This window comes from Puma concolor, chromosome D3, assembly GCF_028749965.1.
Source record: "Puma concolor isolate L17-30 chromosome D3, mPumCon1.1.hap2, whole genome shotgun sequence".
NCBI classification, from domain to species: Eukaryota; Metazoa; Chordata; class Mammalia; order Carnivora; family Felidae; genus Puma; species Puma concolor.
In genome coordinates, this window is record NC_141678.1 from 16,267,054 (window position 1) to 16,291,011 (window position 23,958).

The 23,958-nt window shown below is 38.8% G+C and overlaps 1 protein-coding gene across 7 annotated transcripts in view; it reads left to right on the plus strand.

Moving 5' to 3' along the window:
* Positions 1-23,958, plus strand: part of BICDL1 (BICD family like cargo adaptor 1) — a 104,261-nt gene that overhangs the window by 3,708 nt on the left and 76,595 nt on the right. For all 7 annotated transcript variants that reach the window (XR_015242279.1, XM_086681828.1, XM_086681830.1 and 4 more), the window contains exon 2: positions 4,803-5,018. Coding sequence is in view for 6 of the 7 variants with exons in the window: in XM_086681828.1 (XP_086537954.1) it covers positions 4,803-5,018 (216 nt within the window). In the remaining variant the exon portion in view is untranslated. The remainder of the gene's footprint in view (positions 1-4,802; positions 5,019-23,958) is intronic.

A 23,958-nucleotide genomic window follows, 5' to 3' on the forward strand; every position in this document is an offset into this window, starting at 1 on the left:
ATATACTTAAAGTTCTAAAGTTATTTTTTTTTTAATTTTTTTTCAACGTTTATTTATTTTTGGGATAGAGAGAGACAGAGCATGAACGGGGGAGGGGCAGAGAGAGAGGGAGACACAGAATGGGAAACAGGCTCCAGGCTCTGAGCCATCAGCCCAGAGCCTGACGCGGGGCTCGAACTCACGGACCGCGAGATCGTGACCTGGCTGAAGTCGGACGCTTAACCGACTGCGCCACCCAGGCGCCCCTAAAGTTATTTTTTTAAGATTTTATTTTTTAAAGATCTTTTTTAAAAATTTATTTATTTATTTTGAGAGAGAGACAGCGTGAGTGGGGGAGAGGAAGAGAGAGAATCCCAAGCAGGCTCTGCACTGTCAGCACAGAGCCCAATTCGGGGCTTGAACTCACAAACTGTGAGACATGACCTGAGCTGAAACCAAGAGTCAGACACTTAACGGGCTGAGCCACCCAGGTGCCCCAAGATTTTTCAAAGTAATCTGTACATCCAACATGGGGCCCAGATTCACAATCCTGAGCCCAAGAGTCACATGCTCCACTAACTGAGCCAGCCAGGCGCCCGTAAAGTTACTTTCTAAAATTTATTTTTTTCTGCACCTACAGTGAGCCCTTTTGCTTTTATATCTTATATCCAGCCAGGTCCTTGGTTTTTTTTCTGGAACGTGAACTAAGACAGTAACTCAGATTTATATACTTTTTTCTTCAGTATTTTATTTATTTAGTTTCTAAAAATACTGTTTTTAACATGCAAGATCCCCTTTTTTCCTATTCCAGCTGAGAGTGGATTATCTCTTACTGCATGCAGAGGTAGTCTTTTACCTCAACTACATTTTCCTTTTCCTTCTGCAGGTCAATTCTTAGGATTCTAGTACAATTTTTTTTTTTTTAAGGGCAAAACAAATAAAATGAAAGTGATCACCTAATGAGAGTCACAAGTAGATTTGGGGTAGGCAAATCTAGAGCTCCTTATTTGCATACAGTGTTTGGTCCACTTAAAAAAATAGTACTTTTTCTTTGTATTTTTCAAGAATCATATCCTGGACTTATGACAGTGGTGTTGCTTTTTTAGCTCTTGGCGGAAATCCATTTTCAGTAACAACCAATTTTAGATTGGTTAATGATGTTAACTTTTTATTTTTTCAGAGTTTTAAATACTTTTTTTTTTTTTTTTTTTTTTAAGAATGGTTTCAGATGGGGCGCCTGGGTGGCTCAGTCGGTCAAGCGTCCGACTTCAGCTCAGGTAATGATCTCACGGTTCATGAGTTCGAGCCCTGAGTCAGCCTCTGTGCTGATGGCTCAGAGCCTGGAGCCTGCTTCGCATTCTGTGTCTGCCTCTCCCCCAATCACATTCTGTCTGTCTGTCTGTCTCTCCCTCAAAAATAAACAGAAAAAAATTTTAAAAATGGTTTCAGATTTACAGAAAAAATGGAAAGATGGTATAGAACATTTGCATATGTTCTGCACTCAATTTCCTCTGTTATTAACATCTTACATTATCATGGTATACTTGCCATGATTAAAAATCCATTACTGATACACTGTTAACTACACTCCTTAGTTTATTCAGATTTCCTTAGCCTTTATGTACTGTGTTTTTCTGTTCCAAGACTGCAACCTGGATACATTACATTCAGTTTTCCTATCTTCTTAGTCGCCTCTTTGCTGTGGTACTTTTTTTTATGTTTGTTTATTTATTTATTTTGAGAGAGAGTGAGAGAGCGTGTGCTCGAGCTCAAGGGAGAGGCAGAGAGAGAGGGAGAGAAGAATCCCACTCAGGCTCCATACTATCAAGCCCAGAGCCCGATGCGGGCTTGATCTCATGAACCATGAGATTATGACCTGAGCTGAAATCAAGAGTCGGATGCTTAACTGCGCCACCCAGGTGCCCATGCTGTGGCACTTTTTTAGACTTGTTTATGATGACCTTAACAGTTTTCATGGTAACTTTTCTTCTTTTGTTTATTGAGGTATAATTGACATTATTAGTTTCAGGTGTAGATATTAACTTTAACACAGGAATAACACATAATATCTAAAATGGCATATAACACAACGTATAATCCCTGACCTCCATACTTCCTAATATGCTGCCTAGAGTTTACTGGTTAATTTAACACTTAATGAAAATACAATTCTAGGAAACCTTTCTTTTCTCTTATTAGACAAAAGGCTAAATTCTTTCTGTTCATTAATAGGAAAGTCTTGACTGCTTTTTTTCAGTGTTGGGAAACCTGAATTAGGAAGTTTGTCACATGACCAGAAAAATATAAGGACAGAATAAGCTAATCAGCACCACCTGTCGCAACCCCTCCCCCAACTCCAAGTGGATTGGATTGTTTTAGTTGCTTAGTTGGGCTGTTCACTAACAGCTGTTTGCTGAATATTTTTAAGTCTCTCTGTTCTTTTAGAACACAAGCCTAATTTATCTGGCCTCTCAGTAACACTGTGATTACTGAGTTCTTGCTGTTGCCTTCTGCTCAATCTTTTTCATTTTGGAAAAACTGAATAAAACCAAGTATCACAATTTTAGGATGGCAATTAGCATTTGTTTCTGCATTTCATCTTTTTGAAGTCTCTACAGTGACTAAAACATTCTCATTTTTGGAGTTTAGCAATATGAGGAAAGCACAGAGCATAAAGTTCTCAGGCTGATGAGTAGAAGTCCCTCCCTTATTCTTCCTTTCCTTGCATGCTCCAAGCCGAGGTTCTATAAAGTCTAACTATAATGTGACTTCTTCAACAAATATACTAGAGTGACTATACCCGAGTGAGTTGTTTCCCAGAGTGATCGACCTGGAGGACCATACATTTATTTCAGTAAAAACTGCCTTTGCTAATGTGATCAGAATTTTCATTTTGGATTGCTGATTTTATCTTTTGGCACGTTATTTTGACTGCTGTGTCATGGTAAATTTACATCTTTTAGGGATAAATTTGACTTTCAGAAGTGTTAACAAGTCAGCAAAAAAGGGAATAAGATGTCAGGGTGAAATGGGGTAATCTCTTTTTTAGACACATCTTAAATGTGAAGTAATGTGACTGATTTTCATTTTCTTGTGCAACTATACACTGGCCCTTAACACTCTCCAAAAGAATTACTCCAAAAAATATTCACAAAGTGAGAACTTGGATAGAATAAGAGTATAGAAGAGATGACCAAGTACTCTGAAGAAGATTCATATGCTCATCGTAGCTTGTAGAAACATTCTCGGTGCTTGATATCAACCTTCAGTGCATCAGAATTTCCTGTAGAGCCAAGATAGATAGATGAGTAGACAGATGCATGCCTAGGCTTCATCCCATTCTTAACTAATCACAATCTTTGGGATTGAGGTCCAGGTGGGTATATTTTCAACAATTATATCAGAGCTTTTCTGAGAGCCGTCCCCTCCCCCCCAAATTGACCATTGCTTTAACTTCTATTTAATGTACTCCTTGGGGTATGGACTTTGCTATTTCATACATAATATGATTTTTAAGTAGAACATACTTGCCTCTGTTAAGACACATGCGTCTTATCTCACAGAAACAAAGAGGGGTGCCTGGCTGGCTCAGGTGGAAGGGCATGCGACTCTCAGTCCAGGGTTGTGAGTTCAAGACCTACATGGGATATAGAGATTACTTAAATAAATAAAACTTAAAAAAAAAAAAAACCCAAAAAACAAAAGGGTATTCTTATTTCCTTCAAAAGCATCCTTTTTTATTGAGCTGCTGCTTCAAGCCATCTGTACTTTGCATACCATTTGTTACAATTTATTTTTTTTTTTAAGTTTATTTATTTTGGGAGAGAGAGAGAGTGCACATGAGAGAGAGAAGGAAAGAGAATCCCAGGCAGGCTTTGTGCTGTGACTGTGGAGCCTGATTGGGGCTCAAACTCATGAACCATGAGATGATGAACTGAGTGGAAATCAAGAGTCAGATGCTTAACCGACTGAGCCACCCAGGCACCCCACAACTTACTACTTTTATCAGTCTCTCCCACTAGAATGAAAGCTCCATAAAGGCAAGGACCATGTCTGTTTTACTTTGCACTATGTCTGCAGCATAGTGGCTGACCCATCGCAGGTACTCCTCAAGAATAAATGAGTGGATCAGAAATAAATGTGCAAAGCTGATAAGCCATGATTTAAAGTAGACCTGAAGCTGAACTTGCTTGATATCCAAATATAATTCTATATATCACAACAAGTATTTATTGAATTGTGATTTGGAATGCTAAACAGAGTCAGATGACTTAAACACAAATCCCAGCTCTACCATTTACTAGTTTGACCTTGAGCTTGTTACTTGACCTCTTATTGTAGGTTACCTCATTTGTAAGAAAAGATGGTTAATCTGAAGGATCCCTAGAGTTCTTTCCGTCCCTGAAAATTCTTTGATTCTAAGTGTCTGGTATTATGCCAGGCATGATAGCTGATTCCAAAAGAAGCCTTCTTAAGGACTTGTGTTAAGCTGTTTAAATGTATAGTTTACTAGTTAATTAGATGACTAGGGCTGAATTTCAAGTGAATTCCTGAGTCTATAGTCCCATCCATAGTCCCATGCCCAACGACAAGAATAAACACAGTAATATTAAGTGTTTTTAATAAGAACAGCATGCTAACTCCTTCCTACTCTGTAAGAAGGGAGTGTTTTTGTAGCTGTGAAATAGACAACTTTTCCCATGTGGCAGAGTGTTTTGTTGTGCTGACTGGGAAGAAGGAAAGTTAGGAGAGTGTGAAAAGAGAAAAAAGGCAAAGGCTGTACATTTTTAACAGTTTTTAAATCCTCTTCACTTCTCACCCAGCACTTAGAACAAGAGAAACACGAACTAAGAAGACGATTTGAGAACCGAGAAGGGGAATGGGAAGGGCGCGTGTCAGAGCTGGAGAGTGATGTGAAACAACTTCAGGATGAGTTGGAGAGGCAGCAGGTTCATCTACGGGAAGCAGATCGAGAAAAAACACGGGCTGTCCAGGAATTATCAGAACAGAACCAGAGGTTATTGGATCAACTCAGCAGGGTAAGCCACAAGTTAAGAATTTATGGTATAAAATACTGAAAGTTGAAACCAAAGCTGCTGTACGACGTTGTTCATACATATGGTAAAAGTTTTTGTTGCCATTGGTGTTGATATCAACAAGTTGAATAATTTTCACCTATGGGAACGTCAGCTGTGTGAACTAGGAGTCAGGAACCAAAACCCTTACCTCTCATTAATCAGCTAAGAGACTTTGACAATCACTTAACTTGGGAGATTTTTCGTTTTTAAAATGAAAAGAGTTGTGCCTAATGATTTCTGACGTTTGGTATAGCTCTAAAAGTCTGTGATTCCTTTACCTAGAAAAAGTCTGTCATGGATGAAATTATGTTAATGAATTTGGTTCAGATATTAAATGGTGCCATCTTTAAACTGAAAAGCTTGGGGAAAATTAGAGCAAATGATTTTCAATGATGAAATGTGAATGTACATTTCTTCATATTATTTGAATATGAGAGGAGAAGTATATGGGTATCTGTATTTAAAATTTGTTCTTTTATATCCTAGTAAGTAAAAAATTCTCGTGCCTTTATAGAATGGTGTTATGGAAGTATTAATTAACCAGGGTCAAGACTGAAATCATTGCAGAGAGGGAGTTTGAGGGCTGAATAGGTCCAAATCTAATTTATATACAGAACATACCTTTTTAACAAATGCAGGAATGTTATTAATGCCCTGGTCTCTAAATCCACCTACTTTTAAAAATTAAGAGTGGGATTTACTATGGTACTTCAGTCCTTCTTATGTGTTGAAAATAAAACTATTAACTCTTTAGTTATCAGAAGAAGAAAGGACTTCTAGTCTGATCTCATTGTGTAGGTCATGCTTTGATCTTTGGAAAAGGCTTAGCTAGAGCAGTACATGGAAAATTCTTGGCATTTCTACTAATTCGATGGGTAACACCGTATGAAGTCATTTAGTTTGTCATAGTTGGTTCCCATGGATACTCTGAGATGGGTCAAAACCTTCATGCCTCACTAGGAAATGTGAGGTAAATGCCACAACTAGGGAAAGATACAAGAAGGAGAGGCAGAGGAGAGAATGGAAGTAGGGAGGAAGGAGAGGGAGACAGGAAGGTAGAAAGAAGGGGAAAAAGAGATACCTAATAACTTGGAAAGTAGCTAGTTGCAGGAAATATTGACACGTGTGAAAGGTAAGAATCCACATGATAGGCAGAACTAAAGGTCTTGCCTTCCCATCCTAGGAGATTAAATCACTATTTGATTGACTGGAAAGAAAGAGTTGGACAGTTCTTCAAGAAGTCACTTCAAGGCCAGTTTAGTAACAGCATTTCTGACTCTGTTCTAAAACCTTTTGCAACAACTGAGAAGGGAATCTCTATCCTTGTAAGATTTTTAAGATTTTGAGTGTTCATTATTCATGAAAGATTAAGTTAACTGGACAGGCCTACCCAGATTTATTTATTTATTCAACATTTATTTAATACTTATTTTGAGTGACTTCATGAAATCGAGCCCTGCATCAGGCTCTGTGCTGAAAGTGACGAGCCTGCTTGGTATTCTCTCTCTCTCCCTCTCTCTCTCTGTTCCCTGCCCCCCGCCAAAACATAAAATAAATAAACATTAATACTTATTCTGAGCAAGTGTTTCTTATGGAAACCTATGAAAGGAATACAGCAAACCAAAACAATTAAAGGGGAAATTATCTCTTGGGAGTAAGTTCATGTTATAAGATAACATGAGCAGAAACGACTCAATTCTGCTTTCTGATCTGGTGAAAGATAGGTGGCCAAGAGAGATGAAGGAAGAAAGCAAATATTAAACACCATGTAGCAAAAGAGCAGTGAGCTTGGAATTTAGATGCATGTTGAATCTTGACCCTGCTTCTCATTGACTGGTTCACCTTGTTTTTGCCTCGATTTTCTAATCTTTAAAATGGGGATAAAAATCTATACCTTATGCAAGTACTTTTGAAATGAAAATGAGGTAATGTGCCCGTGTTATGCTGCAGTATATGAAGGTAAGGATTTCAGTATTAATGGTTGTTTTAATAAAGCAGTATATTTATAGTTGGGGTTCCTTTGCCTAGTTTCTCTGTAGAAAATCCTGATAAGCTGTTCCCAAAAGGATATAGGGGGATAACATTTCCACTAGATCTAGATTCTTGTTATCCTCTCTGGCCTTGAATGTAGGCCCTTGGTGAGTTGTGTGGCTTTTTTTCCCTTTCTCTTTTTAAGCAGGACAAGCCCCTGGGGTTTTCCATCAACAGCCATTTTAGATTGTATTTTATTATCATTTTATTAACTGGGTATTCAGGAACCAAAGGAGTTGAGTGCTTTGAAGTGAATTAAGATTCTCATGGGACAAGATAACAACCAGCAGAGGTAGTAGAAGGCCTCGCTTTTCTTGTGATGTCTATAACATGTCTTTATAAGCGTGAAATGTATAATATTTAAAACTTAGTACAATACTTCTGTGATACTTTTGTCTGAAGTATTTTTTTAAGTTTATTTATTTATTTATTTATTTATTTATTTATTTAGTAATTTCTACACTCAGCATGGGGCTCGAACTCACAAACCCCAGACCAGGAGCTGCATGTTCTGACTGAGTCAGCCAGGCACCTCTGAAATATTTTTAAGTATATTTCTTTTGCTGCCACAAACTCCAAGGTTGTTATATATATTTTTTAATTATTTATTTATTTTTTAAGTTTGTTTATTTATTTTGACAGAGTTCGAACAGGGGAGGGGCTGAGAGAGAGGGAGAGAAAGAGAATTGCAAGCAGGCTTTGTAACTGTCAGTACAGAGTCTGACCCAGGGCTTGAACTCACAAGCTATGAGATCATGACCTGAGTTGAAATCGAGAGTTGGACGCTTAACCAATTAAGCCACCCCGGTGTCCTTTTCTTTCTTTTTTTTTTAATAACCGCTCTAATTGAGATTAATTCATATACCATAACATTTACTTTTTAAAGGTATAAAAATTCACTGAGTTTTAGTATATTCACAAGGTTGTGGAACTCTGAACAGTATCTCTCTTTTTTTAATGTTTATTTTTGAGAGAAAGAGCATGAGCAGGGTGGGGCAGAGAAAGGGAGACACACAGAAACAGAAGCAGGCTCCAGGCTCTGAGCTGTCAGCACAGAGCCCAGTGTGGGGCTTGAACCCATGAACTGCAAGAACATGACCTAAGCCAAAGTCAGACACTTAACCGACTGAGCCACCTAGGGAACTTTGTCACCACTATCTAATTATAGAATATTTCACCCCCCCCACCCCAAAAAGAAATCCTATACCCATTAGTAGTCACTTTCCGTTCCTCCTAACCCTCCCTATCCCATGCCCTGACCCCTGGTAACCATTAACCTACTTTCTGTTTCTGTGGATTTGCCTATTCTGGACATTTCATATAAATGAAATCATACATGTATGATTCTTTGTGACTGACATCTTTCCCTTAGTGATGTTTCAAGGTTCATCTGCATTGTAGCATATATCAATAATACTTTATTTTTATGGCTGAAGAATATTCCATTGTACGGATATAACATTTTGTTTGTTCATTAGTTGGTGGACATTTGGGTTGTTTCCACTTTTTGGCTGTTATGAATAAGTTTACCATAAACATTCATGTACAAGTTTTTATGTGACCAAGGTTCTTTTCAGCTCTATAATAGGATGCTATGAGCATATATATCCCATGAGCTTCTGGGTCCTCATTATCATGAAGGAAGGAATAAGTATTGTTCTAATTTTATAGCTGGGAAAACTTGAGGGACAGAAAGGCACATGACTTGTTTAAGCCTTTTCTAATTCAAGACTTGTTAGGGTTCCTGTGCTTTACTTTCAGATTTCTAAGGCAGTAATTAAGGTCACAGGTTTTAGAGTCAGACAGCCCTGTGGCCAAAGACCAACTCTGCTATTTATGAGTTGGGGAAACATGCGAAAGTTTTTTCACTTTTTTAAACCTTAGTTTCCTTCTTTATAAAATGGAAACAATTATATTATCACTATTACCTGATACTGTTAGGAGGAGCAAATGAGATAATATATGTAATCTCTAACCATGGTGTTTAGCATATTGTAAGTGCTCAATAAATGGTAGCATGGTTTATAATTATCATGTCTTCTTCATGTAGATGGTGTTTCTGTATCTAGTCAAACTTTGATTCTCTAACCTGAGAGAAGAAGAATCTGAAGTGTCCCCAGCATATATTAGTGTTTGAAAATGTTGTGTCTTGCAGTTAAATTTCTATTCAAAAACATTTGAGTAAAAGTGATCTTTCTAGGAATTGAGTCAGATTTGTTCTATGGCATCTTGTATCCCCTAGATACTGCTTCAGATACCCTGGGGATACCTTTATTCCAGTTTATTTGTTCATTTGGACAAAATGCCCTCTAAATTCTCTTCTAGCTTCTAAAATTCTGTGAGACTCATTTTTGTGAAACTCAAGCTGACCTATTTGGAGAAAGTGTAATTCACTTTCTGAGTTAGAAAGTGACACCATGTGGGAATGCAGGCTGGTGCAGCCACTCTGGAAAACAGTAGGGAGGTTCCTCAAAAAACTAAAAATAGAACTACCCTATGACCCAGCAATTGCACTACTAGGTATTTATCTAATGGATACAGGTGTGCTGTTTCGAAGGGACACATGCACCCCCATGTTTATAGCAGCACTATCAACAATAGCCAAAGTATGGAAAGAGCCCAAATGTCCATCGATGGATGAATGGATAAAGAAGATGTGGTATATATATATACAATGGAGTATGCCTTGTCAATCAAAAAGAATGAAATCTTGCCATTTGCAACTACATGGATGGAACTGGAGGGTATTATGCTAAATGAAATTAGAGAAAGACAAAAATCACATGACTTCACTCGTATGAGGACATTAAGAGACAAAACAGATGAACATAAGGGAAGGGAAACAAAAAGGATATAAAAACAGGGAGTGAGCAAAACAGAAGAGACTCATAAATATGGAAAATAAACTGAGGGTTACTGGAGGGGTTGTGGGAGGGGGGATGGGCTAAATGGGTAAAGGGCACTAAGGAATCTACTCCTGAAATCATTGTTGGGCACTATATGCTAACTAATTTGGATGTAAATTTAAAAACATAAAAAGAAAAGTTAATAAAAAAAAAAAGGAAAGTAACACTACGATGGCATTGACAGTGGGGTTTAATAGGATATGTTAGACATTTATCATCCTACCTCAAAAGTGGAAAGATGGGGTGCCTGGGTAGCTCAGTCGGTTAAGTGTCTAACTCTTGATCTCAGCTCAGGTCTTAATCTCAGGGTCGTGAGTTCAAGCTCTGCAGGTGTGGAGTCCACTTAAAAAAAAAAAAAATGGATGGGGCGCCTGGGTGGCGCAGTCGGTTAAGCGTCCGACTTCAGCCAGGTCACGATCTCGCGGTCTGTGAGTTCGAGCCCCGCGTCAGGCTCTGGGCTGATGGCTCGGAGCCTGGAGCCTGTTTCCGATTCTGTGCCTCCCTCTCTCTCTGCCCCTCCCCCGTTCATGCTCTGTCTCTCTCTGTCCCAAAAATAAATAAAAAAAACGTTGAAAAAAGAAGAAAAAAAAAATCGTTAAAAAAAAAAAAAATGGAGGGATGCCTGGGTGTCTCAGTTGGTTGAGCATCCAACTTCAGCTCAGGTCATGATCTTGCAGTTTGTGAGTTTGAGCCTTGCACCTGGCTCTCTGCTCTCTCTGCTCATCAGCACAGAACCCGCTTTGGATACTCTGTCCCCACACCTGCCCTCCCCCTACTCCTCACCCCTCTCAAAAATGAATAAACGTTTTTTTTTTTTTTTTTAAGTGGAAAGAATACAGTGGGCCTTGCTTTCAGAAAAAGGAGAGGTGAAACATGGGCCATACTACATAAAACTTAGAGGTTTTGGGGGGCATCTTGGTGGCTCGGTTAAGTGTCCAACTTCACATCAGGTTGTGATCTCACGGTTTGTGAGTTTGAGCCCTTCATCAGGCTCCGTGCTGACAGCTCAGAGCCTAGAACCTGCTTCAGATTCTGGGTCTCCCTCTCTCTCTGCCCCACCCCTGCTTGCACTCTGTCTCTCAAAAATGAATAAATGTTTAAAAAACAAAACAAAACAACTTAGAGGCTTTTTGAGAATCCTTTTTTTTTTTTTTTTTTTAAGTTTATTTACTTATTTTGAGAGAGAGCAGGCAGGGAAGGGGCAGAGAGAGGGAGAGACAGAAAGACAGAATCCCAAGCAGGCTCTGTGCTGTCAGCATGGAGCCTGACATGGGGCTCAAACTCACCAACAGTGTAATCATGACCTGAGCCAAAAGCAAGAGTCAGATGCTTAACCAACTGAGCCATCCAGGTGCCCTGAGAATCCTGATAAATACATAATACAGTACTTTTTACTGGCATTACAGCAGAATCCTCCAGAACCCCCAAATGATTTTTCTCCCCAACAGTAGTAGTGAAGATAATAGAGTTCTAATTAGTGTTAGAGTCTTGAAGTGATCATTCACTAATTTAACCTGCTACAGCTTATACCATATTTGAGGTGCTGTAGAAACTTCTTATAGTTTGCATGTACAGCATCAAGCCAAAACAGTGATTTGAACAGTGTAGAAATAGTCTTATTCACAATAATAATAATGTCAGTAATAATAAGCTTCTCATTTAGCCTTTTCAGCCTTCAGAAGTTGACATATTTTCTTCTTTTTATTAAAACTTTTTAAATGTTTTTATTTATTTTTGAGAGAGAGATAGAGCATGAGCGGGAGTGGGGTAGAGACAGAGGGAGACACAGAATCCGAAGCAGGCTCCAGACTCCTAGCTGTCAGCACAGAGCCCAACACAGGGCTCCAACTCGTAAACCTCGAGATCATGACCTGAGCTGAAGTCATACATTTAACTGATTGAGCCCCCCAGGCGCCCCAACATAAGATATTTTCAAAATGAATCTCAGTATTGTTAGAAATTTCAGTAAAAGAAGGCATTTTCACAGTTTGTACTAATAAAGCACTGCTCATACTTCCTTGTAAAACAGTAAGGTCAGATAAGCACTTGTTGACCAAAGAATGGGAAAAATTATTGATTTCTCCTTAAAAAGGGGGGTGGGAGGTTAAAATTTCCTAGGGACTTCTAAAGTTTACTTCCCCAAAATACATAGCTCTAGAGTTTGTAGAAACTGGCTGGGAAATGCTCTTACACTTTTTCCCTGCAGTTTTGTACATGAAATAGTCACACCCTTTTCCCCCTCCTTCCCTAACTCCTCATCCTACCAGCAGCAGAACCATATGCTTAATCCTAATCCCATTTTCTCTAGTAGGGGTCAGGGTTTCAGACTGCAGGACCGAATGTATACAGTCTTAGTGACTGTTTATTATGTATTGGGTTACAATTTTTGGATAATTATGTAGATATTTGCATTTTCCATTTATAAAACCATGACATACTTCACACAGAAAACTGCAGAGAGTAATATAAATCCAACTTTGTAAAATCTTAACATTTTGTCATATTCAGGTTTTTTAAAGAGATAAAACATTGATACATTTGAGGGTTTCATGTCAGTCCTCTCCACTTTTCCAGTTACTCTTCTACCTATTCATGTGTTTATACTACACACGTGTGTGCATGTATGTCAACATATATATTCCATTATATATACTATATCCATTAATATTGTATAATAACATTTTTCCATGTTTCAAACACTTAATAAACGGCAGCATCATTCTCACAGATAATGTTCACATCATTCTGTACTTCATTCTTTTGGCTCAATGTTATGTTTAAGGGATTGACATTTTAATAAATATAGTTCTAGTTCATTTATTTCAACTGTTTATTATTTGGGCAAATATAGTACAATATACTTATTCTTTGATAAACCTTTAAGTTCCTAATTTTTCATTACTGCACACTTTCCTGCAGTGACTATTCTTGTGCACATATATTTGTGTTAATCTGGTAAACCTAGGAGTGGAATTGCTTGGTCCAAGAGTAAAGACCTCTTCAAAAAAAAAAAAAAAAAAAAGAGTAAAGACCTCTTCAACTCCATGAGATGTTGTCAAATTACTCTCCAAAACTGTTGTACAAATTTACATTCTTAGCGTGCAGTGTGTGTGAGAGCCAGTATGTGTGATTGTTCTCATCTTCACCAAAACTTGGTGTTGGTTTTAAAAATCAGTCTCCAGGCACCTGAGTGGCTCAGTCAGTTGGGCGTCTGATTCTTGATCTCAGTGCAGGTCTTGATCTTAGGGTTGTGGGTTCAAGCCCCACATTGGGCTCCACGTTGGGTATGGAGCCTACTTAAAAAAAAAAAAATTAGTCTTATGTATCTGAAATGGTATTTTTATTGTTTTTTTTTTAATTTTTATTTTAATTTTGATTTCATGAATTGCTAGTGAGGTTGGGCATCTTTTGTTTTTATGTTTATTGTGAATTGCCTGTTGGTATCTTTCACTGTTTTCTTACTGGTGTGTAAGCATATTTTAACATGTTCTTGATGCTGTTAAATTTTCACTTTGTTTATGGAGTCTTTTACTAAACAGAAGTGTGTACTTTCATTGAAGTCAAATTTATTAATCATTTCTTTTATGATTTGTTCTTTTGTGTTTTGATTTGTCCTATTCTCCCAAGTCCTAAAGATATTTTCCCATGCTAATTACAAAAACTTAAGCTTGTTTTTTACATTTAGATCTTTAATCTATCTAGAACTTATTTTATAGTGTGATATAGCATAGGAAACCAATTGTGTTTTCTATACTGATTCTATCTCAGTGCTGTTTATTTCCCCATGGATTTCTAATACTATCTGTATTTTTGTAATGAAAAAAAAAATCCTACTATTTATTCTTGAATGAAGAGCCAAGATAACTTAAAATAGAAATTTCAGAAGGTTTTAGAAAACTGTATTAGGTGGCTAGGGCTGCTATAACAAAGTGGATGGCTTAGACAGCAGAAATGTATTATCTTGTGGTTCTAGAGGCTGGAGGTCCAAAATCAAGGTGTCTTACGGGTTGATTCCTTTTTATTAAAAAAAAATTTTTTTGGGGGGGCGCCTGGGTGGCGCAGTCGGTTAAGCGTCCGACTTCAGCCAGGTCACAATCTCACGGTCCGTGAGTTCGAGCCCCGCGTCAGGCTCTGGGCTGATGGCTCGGAGCCTGGAGCCTGTTTCCGATTCTGTGTCTCCCTCTCTCTCTGCCCCTCCCCTGTTCATGCTCTGTCTTTCTCTGTCCCAAAAATAAATAAAAAACGTTGAAAAAAAAATTAAAAAAAAAAAAATTTTTTTAAATGTTTATTTATTTATTTTTGAGAGAGAGAGACAGAGCACGAGCAGGGGAGGAGCAGAGAGAGAGGGAGACACAGAATCTGAAACAGGCTCCAGGCTCTGAGCTGTCCATACAGAGCCCGATGCGGGGCTCGAACTCACAAGCCATGAGATCATGACCTGAGCTGAAGCTGGACGCTCAACCGACTGAGCCACCCAGGCACCCCAGGTCGATTCCTTTTTAGAGCTAGAAAGGAAGGGTCTGTTCCAGATCTTGTTCCCTGGCTTGTAGATGGCTGCCTTCTCCTTATGTCTCTTTCCTCTATATGTAATTCTCTCGGTTTTCAAATTTCCTCTCCTTATAAGAACAACATATTGGATTGGGGCCCAGCATAATAACCACTTTTTAATTTGATTACCACTGTAAAGACTTTGTCTCCAAAAAGGTCACATTCTGAGGTACTGGAGTTTGGACTTCAACATAGGGATTTTGACCCATAACAACCATTTTGAGCTGTTTTTTGCCAGAAGGTCCAACTCTTGGATGTTAGTGTTGTCTGTGGGAAGTGTTCACAGTGGTTCCACTTTCCTTGGAGGTTCCATACATTCAATAACATATTTACACACTAAAGGTACATATGCCTATGACCATATGACTAAGGGCTGCCATGACCAGTGGGAAGAGATTTCAAATGTTTAATTGCATTCTTTGAAAAAGTCCCAGATCCACCTTCCCCGCTGCTTCTCCTTTAATGATTAACTGGCTTTCTATTCTTTTGAGTAAAATAGTGAGTTATTTATTTATTTACTTATTTATTTAAGACCTCCTTTAATTTCAGCATTCAGTAAATATTTATTGAGCAAGGCACAAGGGGATACAGTGGGGGAACATAAGACATATGATATGTGAAGCTACTAGAAAGAGGTATATAAATAACTAAACAAATCCACAAGATAACTATAGGTTGTGGTAGGTACTGTGAAGGATGATGTGATGGTAAATGACCAGAAAGAAGAGAGCAACTTTAGAAAGAGTAGGTAGGAAGGAGATAACATTTGAGGTGAGACCTGCGGGGTGAAGAGTCAGCCATAGAAGAGATGGAAGAACAATGTTCTTTGATGGGTACTGTCAGATTGTAAACGCTTTGGGAGCAGGGACTGTGTGTACACACACACACACACACACACACACACACACACACACACACACAGATAAGCAGGTATCTAGCAGAGTGGCCATTCAATAAAAGATAGGTGGTTGTGTTTTTGTCGTTAAATGACAAGCTAAGGTACCTAATAAAGAAATATTTAGAACTATAACTTTCTGAAAAATATACTGCCCCTTCATGCACTCTGTGGAAGGGCACTCTTGACTGTTTCAAATACAGTCTTAGACTGTATCTGTTCTGTTTAGAAACCAGTGGTCAAAGAGACCATGGATGTCAACACTATGACAGGCAAGCTACAGATAATGGTGACTCAGTTGCCTAGAGATCTAGTGTTGTCTTCATAGATTCTCCTTCTGGAATTGCATAAAAACCCAATCTTCATGAACTGAGGAGAGTGACTACAGAATGGACAGAGTTTTGGGGTACTGACCTAAAGCTGCAAGTACTTTTTGTGTTATGCTGTGACTTCTCCAGCGGTCTGTATGTTGGTCAGTTTCTGAGTGACTGGCCCTGTGGTCCTCTGACCTTCCTGATGGAGATGGAAATCAGCATTTCAACTTTTACCGAAAAACTTTTCTCGTGGGAGGATTGGCCGTCATTTGGGGTTGGGTATCATTATGACTCCCACTCTGACTCATGGGGTACATACACTCTGGACAAAAAAACTCTCTGCCTCCAACTATCTTGTCATCTTATCTGTTCTTAGAGCCCAAAATGGTCTGTAGTGTGGAGAAGGAGTCAGAGGTTCCCCTTTGGAAAGCTGATAGTGACTGCTTTTGAACAGAGTCCCTTGAGGGTCTATAGTTGCTCTGTGTGCAGCCCTGGATGCTAAACTCGTGAGAATTCACCTTAAAAGTCATTATTTTTCCCCTTATTTGTTTCAGTATTGTTCTATATCTTAACTTTTATTTTGACACGGCCCTCCCTGTTGGTCCTTTCCCCCCTCATTGCAGCTCTATAAGTATCTCTGACAAACTTCTCCCTTCTTCCTCACAACCAGAATTATAGTCATGTGTCTAGTCACTATGGCTTTGGGTATTACTATCTACTTGTGTCAAAAAGAGAAGCTATATTGGGGGCAGTATATAAAAAGGGCTGTTCCAAAAGCTGGGTGAAGAGAAAAAGGGTTGTTACTATAGAATCACAGGTAAGGCAGGGGACAAAAAGAATTTAACAGGAAGTTAGGCCTAGGTCTGAGGCCAGGAGAAATCAAAGCCTGCATTTTAAACTGGAAGGGCTTAGGCCAAGAGATGCCTGGAGGAATAGTCTGAAGATTGGTGATAAAGAGGTTGAAATAAAGGAACAAAGATTCACTTGTAGTTTAAGTGAAGCCAGGCAGTTTGAAATCTATGTCTATTAAAACTTTGCATCCAGTGAGGTATTCTTTTCTGAAACTTGGTTTCTATAGCTAGGATAGGGGTGGCTTCTTAAGGAACTAAGCCTCACTGAATATTTTTTACAAGATACTGAAGATTCTATGTTTGCCTTTGCCTGAAGTTTCCACTCATAGGTTTTTCATTAAAAAATTTATAGAGTGTTTTTTTTCCCCGATGGCAAAAAGAACTCACGTTTCATTGTAAAGTAAAATTTAGACAATATAGAAATGTTTGATATAAACAGTGAAAATCCCCCATGATCCTCTGTTAAAGGAAATACTAATAACAGTTTGGTGTTAATATATTTGTATTTTTCCATATGTCACACATAACTTTTCTATTTTTGCTTTTTTTTAAAAAAACAAAATGTTTTGTTAATTTTTTTATGTATTGTATCTTGGTGTTTTTTTCATATTTTTAATGGTTGTATATAGTACTCCATGTTCAAAAGGCCATACCATAGTTAGTGTTAACCATTTTGTATTGAAAACCATGTGCATTGGTTACAGTGTTTTAGTTACAAACACAGCTGCAGTGAACATCCTTGTGTACATATCTTGGTACTCTTATATCAGCCTTTCCCTGGATTGAATTCCTAGAAGTGAGGTATCTAGGTCAAAGGTGTGTACATTTAAATTTTTAATAAATATTATCATCGTGCCCTCCAAAAATGTTTTCACAGTTTTATTCTCCCTAACATTTATCTTTATTAGGCTGAAAAACCTATCATTCTTCACACATAAGTAGTAAAACTGTATGGTCCTTAAAGAAAATGGAGGTAATGTTCATCACAAAATTGAGGATAATGGTTACCTGAGGAGTGTGAAGGGGAGAGGGTTGTCATCAGGAAAAAAAGTGCTTGGGGAGGTGGCCTCTGGGATGGTCTACTTCTTGGCCTTGGTAGTAATTAAGTGGATGTTTGCTTTACAATTACTTATTAAACAGTGTATATATGTTTTGTGTATTTATCTTTATATATATATTTGGTAATAAAAAGAAAAAGTCATTCAACAAATATGATGTATACCTACTATGTATGAAGGAACTGTTCTGTGTAACAGAGATACTGCAGTGAACAAGATAAATTTCCCTGTTCTGAGATAATGTAGGAGATTGATGATAAAGAAAGAAATACATAAATAATACAAGTCAGAAGTGGTAAGTGCTATAATCACATATAGCCAGGCAAAGGGGAGAAAGTGGTAGCTGTAGGGACAACTCAATTTTGGATAGGGCTGTCGAGAAGGAACCTTTGAAGGGATGAGATTTGAACAGGCACCTAATAGATTAAAAAGAAGTGAAAGAATATTCCAGGCATTTAAAAGCCTAGGAATGAATGGAAAGCAGGTTGATGTGACTGGGGTGTAGTCAGTTTGGGAAGAGTGTGGGAGATGAGGTCAGAGGGACAGTCAGTGGCTAGATTATGTAGGGCCTTACTAAGCCATGATACAGATTTGGGATCTTATTCAGTGTGCTGCAAAGCCAGCGATCTGTTTTTGGCAGGGGAGCATCATGATGTGATTGAGAACTGTTGTTAATTTTTTTTAAATGTTTATTTTTGAGAGAGAGAGAAAGAGAGTGCAAGTGGGTGAGGGGCAGAGAGAGAGGGAGACACAGAATCCGAAGCAGTCTCCTGGCTCTGAGCTGTCAGCACAAAGCCCGACGCAGGGCTTGAACCCACAAATCGCGAGATCATGACCTGAGCCAAAGGTGGACGCTTAACCGACTAAGCCACCCAGGCTCCCCGATAACTGTCGTTTTTTTTTTTTAATTTTTTTTCAACGTTTTTTATTTATTTTTGGGACAGAGAGAGACAGAGCATGAACGGGGGAGGGGCAGAGAGAGAGGGAGACACAGAATCGGAAACAGGCTCCAGGCTCCGAGCCGTCAGCCCAGGGCCTGACGCGGGGCTCGAACTCACGGACTGCGAGATCGTGACCTGGCTGAAGTCGGACGCTTAACTGACTGCGCCACCCAGGCGCCCCACCCCGATAACTTTTTAAAAGATTATGTTAGCTGCTGCAGGAAAATGGATTGTAGGGCCTGGGTGGAAGCACAGAGATCAGTGAAGGACTTTCGAAGAGGAGAGTTGATGGTAGTGTTGATTATGGAGGTGGTGAGAAGGGTTATATTGGGCGTGTGTTTTGAAGGTAGAAATTTTGAGTGAAATCTCCCATCTGAGCTCTCTGAGTTTGAGATTCTGTTCTGGTACCTTTTGTTGGGTGTCACCTAGGAATTTATACACTCAGAGTGACTGGAGCTGTATTCAGATGAGTGCCAGCTCCTCCTCCCTGACCTTTGCCCTCTGTGATGCCCCATCTTCTCACCCACCCCCACACTCTGTGTTCCCAGAAGAGCCACTCTTCTGAGCTGGTGTCTGAGATGGCACATGTGGGAGGAAGTTGGTGCAAACAGGTGCTTTGTTTGTTTCCTGCCTGTTGGGAGCTATATTCCTCAGTCTGCCTCTAACATCTTCCGCACACACAAAGAATACAGTGTGCATACTAGCTGGAGCTAATCTTCCCTGAAAAGACTAATTTTCCTCTGAAGAGTAAACAGATCCTTGTTCTTTAAACAGCCCATTTGGGATTTGCAGCTCTGCATCTGGCACACTTCTCGAAGCAAATTTTTCCCTGGTTTCCTTCTCAGGGTTAAAGGCTTTTAAGTAGTTGCCATTAGTGTCATGGTCGCTCTGCTGCTGGTGGGTGACATGTAGCCATCCTTGCTTCTAGAGCACTTTTCAGTGAACAGCTGCTCTTCAAAAGTAGTTTTAATTGCTGAATGGGCTTTTGTACCTTTTAGGATGGGGGATGTCTTGCTTGGTTTCTTCTTTAAAAACAAATTTTTTTTTTACATTTATTAATTTTTTGAGAGACATAGAGACACAGAGCACAAGTTGGGGAGGGGCAGAGAGAGAAGGAGTCACAGACCCCGAAGCAGGCTCCAGGCTCCAGGCTCCGAGCTGTCAGCACAGAGGCCAATGTGGGGCTTGAACTTACAAACAGTGAGATCATGACCTGAGCCAAAGCCGGACACCCAACCAACTGAGCCACCCAGGCATCCCGCTTGTTTTCTTCTTAAAGTCTGCCTCCTTTACATGTTTTTGTAGAAAAAGACATGGTAGTTTTTAGTCAGCCTATCCCTGAAAGCAGTTATGAAAACAAGATTATTTCCCAACCAAATAACAGTTATTTATTTATTATTATTTTTTTTTTTTTTTTGAGAGAGGTGGGGACAGAGGAGAAGGAAAGAATCTTAAGCAGGCTCCACACCCAGTGCAGAGCCTAATATGGGGCTTGATTTCATGATGGTGAGATCATGACCTGAGCCAACCAAGAGTCAGATGCTTGACTGACAAGCCACCCAGGTGCCCCCAAATAACAGTAATTTAAATTTCCAAAGGACATTCATTCATGGTACCTACTCTGATATCATCATAACTCTGTGATGGAGGCAGTACTAATTATTCCTTTTTTGACAAATAAGGAAATTGAGGATCAGAAGTTTAGTGACACTGCCCAAGGCTTTACACTGGTTACAGGTTAACCACTGGTTTGAAGATTGGTTTTTGTACATTTTCAAGGATGGGTAGTCAGTCGATCAGAAATAAACACCTCCTCACATGTATTTCTATCTCATTGGCTTCATTTTTAGTTAATATTCACTGAATATTATTGTCTTGGATGCCCCTTAACTTCAGAGTCACTGAGTAGAATGAATCCAAAGGTTGGGATCCACTTTTAGCAATTTCTATTTGTTATGTCAAGGGTGTGCTAAGAGGATTGAAAATGATTTGTTGAGAGGATCACTTCAGCTAGAGCAGAAAAGAGGCTTTTGCATCTAGGCACTCTCTCTATGAAGACAGCATTTCCAGCTTTTTCCAGATTGGTACTATTGCTAATTAGTAGGTTAAACACATTAGGGTGGTAATTGCTTGTTATTTCAGCATATGTTTTTATTAGTGGATTTGTGTCTTGATTATTTGAACCTGTTCTTAATTATTTACCAAAGAGAAAGCCATGCCTGATCCTGGAGTCTTCAGGTTTGTTGTATTATTTACAACTCTTTCTAATTCTGATTATCTTTTTCAAAAGAAGAGAGCCTAAGGTTCTAGCATATTGTCTAAATTTGGGGGGGTCGAAAGGCCCAAGATTAGGTAAATCACGGTAGGAGTAGTTCTTCTTAATACTCCTAGATTTGACTTAATACAATGGCAATCAGCCTTTTTTGGACATTGAATCTAGATTCCCTCCATCCCTGTAGACAGCTTAGTGTATCATTGTTGGAGTGATGAAGTAGAGTTAAATGAGCTGACCCTGCCTGAAGTGAGGTGAGGTCTTTAAATTTTGTACCTGGCAAATGGGTTGCAGGTGGTAGGAAGGTTGTAGTTTATTGGCAGAGGAAAAATATTGTCAGCAAACTATTTACTCTTTTGCTACCTGTGCTGGTTAACCCATGGTTCTCGCCCCTAAATATTGTTGCCTTGAGAAAGGAAATCTCTGTATTCAGTGAATAAACATAATCAGCAGAAAAGCAGGTCATGTTTTGACCCTGTTAGCATCTTCTTCATTGCTCTTCATTGGAGTCCAGGACAGTAATCCAATGATATCATAATTTTTAGAATTGAAAAAGGACTTCCAGTGTATAGCTGGACCGTGGTTTATAAAATGCTTTTCAGAGATTCTGCAAATTTGATTGTTTTTAAAAATTTGTAGCACTTTGAAGAACCATTACCAAAACATGTTTCATGTATTGTCTTGAAACAGACGCCACATTTAATGTATGAAAGGTATTTAGTACCCCACTTTGTGCTGCCAACTTACGTTGGCTTTGGGGAGACATTGGCATACACCCTTCCCTGTCCCTCTCCAGTACTACTATAAGGTGTGTGCACTGTGTAAAAACTGGTGGCATTTGTAACTGCTTCACTGGGTGTATAAAAAAAAATTTGTTTTCAGTATTTTAAAATCACAACTAAATCCACAGATACATCATACTGAGTAAAGTTACCACTGTCATCCTTATTGTTTAATTTCAGATTGTTTCTAAAAAGCCTCATTGTTCTGAGTTTTAAGATTTTATACTTTTAAATTTCTAAAATATTTAATATTAATATAAGATTTCCTTTATCAGTACCTGTTTATTGAGGCTTATCGTAAGATTTCATATAGAAAAGAGTTCTGAAAAAAAAAAAATAAAAAGAAGACCCAAAACAAAAAACTCACATAATTTGGAAAACTGGTTTAGATCAGCAATTCTCGAACTGTGTTCCCAGGTGCCATAGGTCTCCAAGAGGTGCCTCAGGAGTAGTTGCAAGGAATAACTGAAATCTAGTGGATTCTTTTCCCCTTCCCCATTTCCATTCCAACCTGAGCATTTTTGTTTTATATATCGAAGTTCTGCTTAATATCTTACTAGAAAAAAGGTTTTTAGCTGTGTATTTAAAAATATGATACACAGATCACTAATTTATTAATAAATAGTTAAGGAAGCTGAGACCCATGGAGGTTAAGTGACTTGCCAAGATTACAGTCCCAGTCCTTTGTTACTTTTAATGGTACTCTTACTGAGAAGTAAAACAAGCCATCTCTTTGGGAGTAAATAGTATAATACTGATAAAGAAAAAAAAAACCCCAAAGGAGTGTATTCACCATTTAGTAGAAGAGTAGCCCAAGTTATGATTTTATTAATACTGAAGTTTCTGTAACAGATAAATCCTCAAATCTTAGTAGCTTAATAGAGTGAGTTAAAAACTGGTAATCCCAATTGATGGGTGGCCCACAATTCAGGCAGTGATTCAGTGATGCAGCCATCTCCTTCCATCCTGTGGCTCTGCCACGTTCAACAGGTGGCTTCCCAAGGTTGCAGCAGAAGGGAAAGAATCTGGAAGGTTTCTGTGGGTCATGCCTGGAAATGATGCACATAGCTTCTGCTCATTGACTGGTCAGAACTTGGCCAAAGGGTCTCACTCAGTTACAAGAGAGTCTGGGAAATGTAGGCCAGCTTTGTGCCTAGGGAGAAGTGGGTTGGTGAACAGATAGCCAGTCTCAGCCACAACAGCATCAGTGGAAAGAGTCCTGGACTTTAATGGGCTTTGTTTTCTGAAGGAGTTGGAGTGGCTTATTGCTAAGGTTCCACCATTCTAACTAGAATAGTAGACACAGTTGTAACAGTACCCCTTTTTTGTATACGTATACCATTTTGTTCCAACTAGAGAAGCTGTTGGTCTTTTTGTACTAAGGTAAGATCTCTGGTAATCACAGATTTGGGTAAATTCCTATGACACTATAACTTAACCCAGAATCACCAAAATTTTTTCATTTTTTATTAAAAAAAATTTTTTTAATGTTTATTTTTGAGAGAGAGAGATAGGGAAGGAGGGGCAGAGAGAGAAAGACACAGAATTGAAAGCAGGCTCCAGGGTCTGAATTATCAGCTCAGAGCCTAACTTGGGGCTTGAACTCATGAACTGTGTTCATGAGTATATTTTTTAGATTGTCTTGGGGTAGGGTAGACCCATATACGGTTATATTAGGTAGGATATCACTATTATAAAAGATGAACCCCAAGATCTTAGTGGCTTTACGTAAGAGAAATTTATTTCTCATTCCCATAAAGTCCAAACAGTATTCCTGTTTACATAAGGAAAAAATGTAGTATCATGTTTAGTGGGAAGAATTGGCCTGGAAAACAGACGACCTCAGTTCTAGCCCATGCTCTGTCCCTTTCTGACCTTAAATAAATCCTCACCGAGTCTCAATTTCTGTGTCAGTAAAATGGGAATTGAATTAGATGTTTCTTTCCCTCTCTAAATGTCCACGTAAATGTATGCGATTTCTGTTAAAAACAAGATTTTTAAGGGGACATTCTCACATTATGTGGTATGTTGTGAGTCTGGTAGCTTTGTAGTGCTGCATTCAATGGATAGGTGCAGAACCTATCCATTTTTTACATGCAGAACCTATCCATCCTTCTCTAGGACCAGGGGCAGCTTCCCCTCTCACCAAATTTCAGTGAGATGAATTTCAAATTTATATAATGAGAAACAGAGACTGAGATGTTTGGTGCTGCAACAAAATTTCTTTTCTATTTCAGTCATGACACATAAGGTACTTTCCCTGCACACGATTGCTGTTGTGGGCAGTGAGGAGGTGTTTGCTT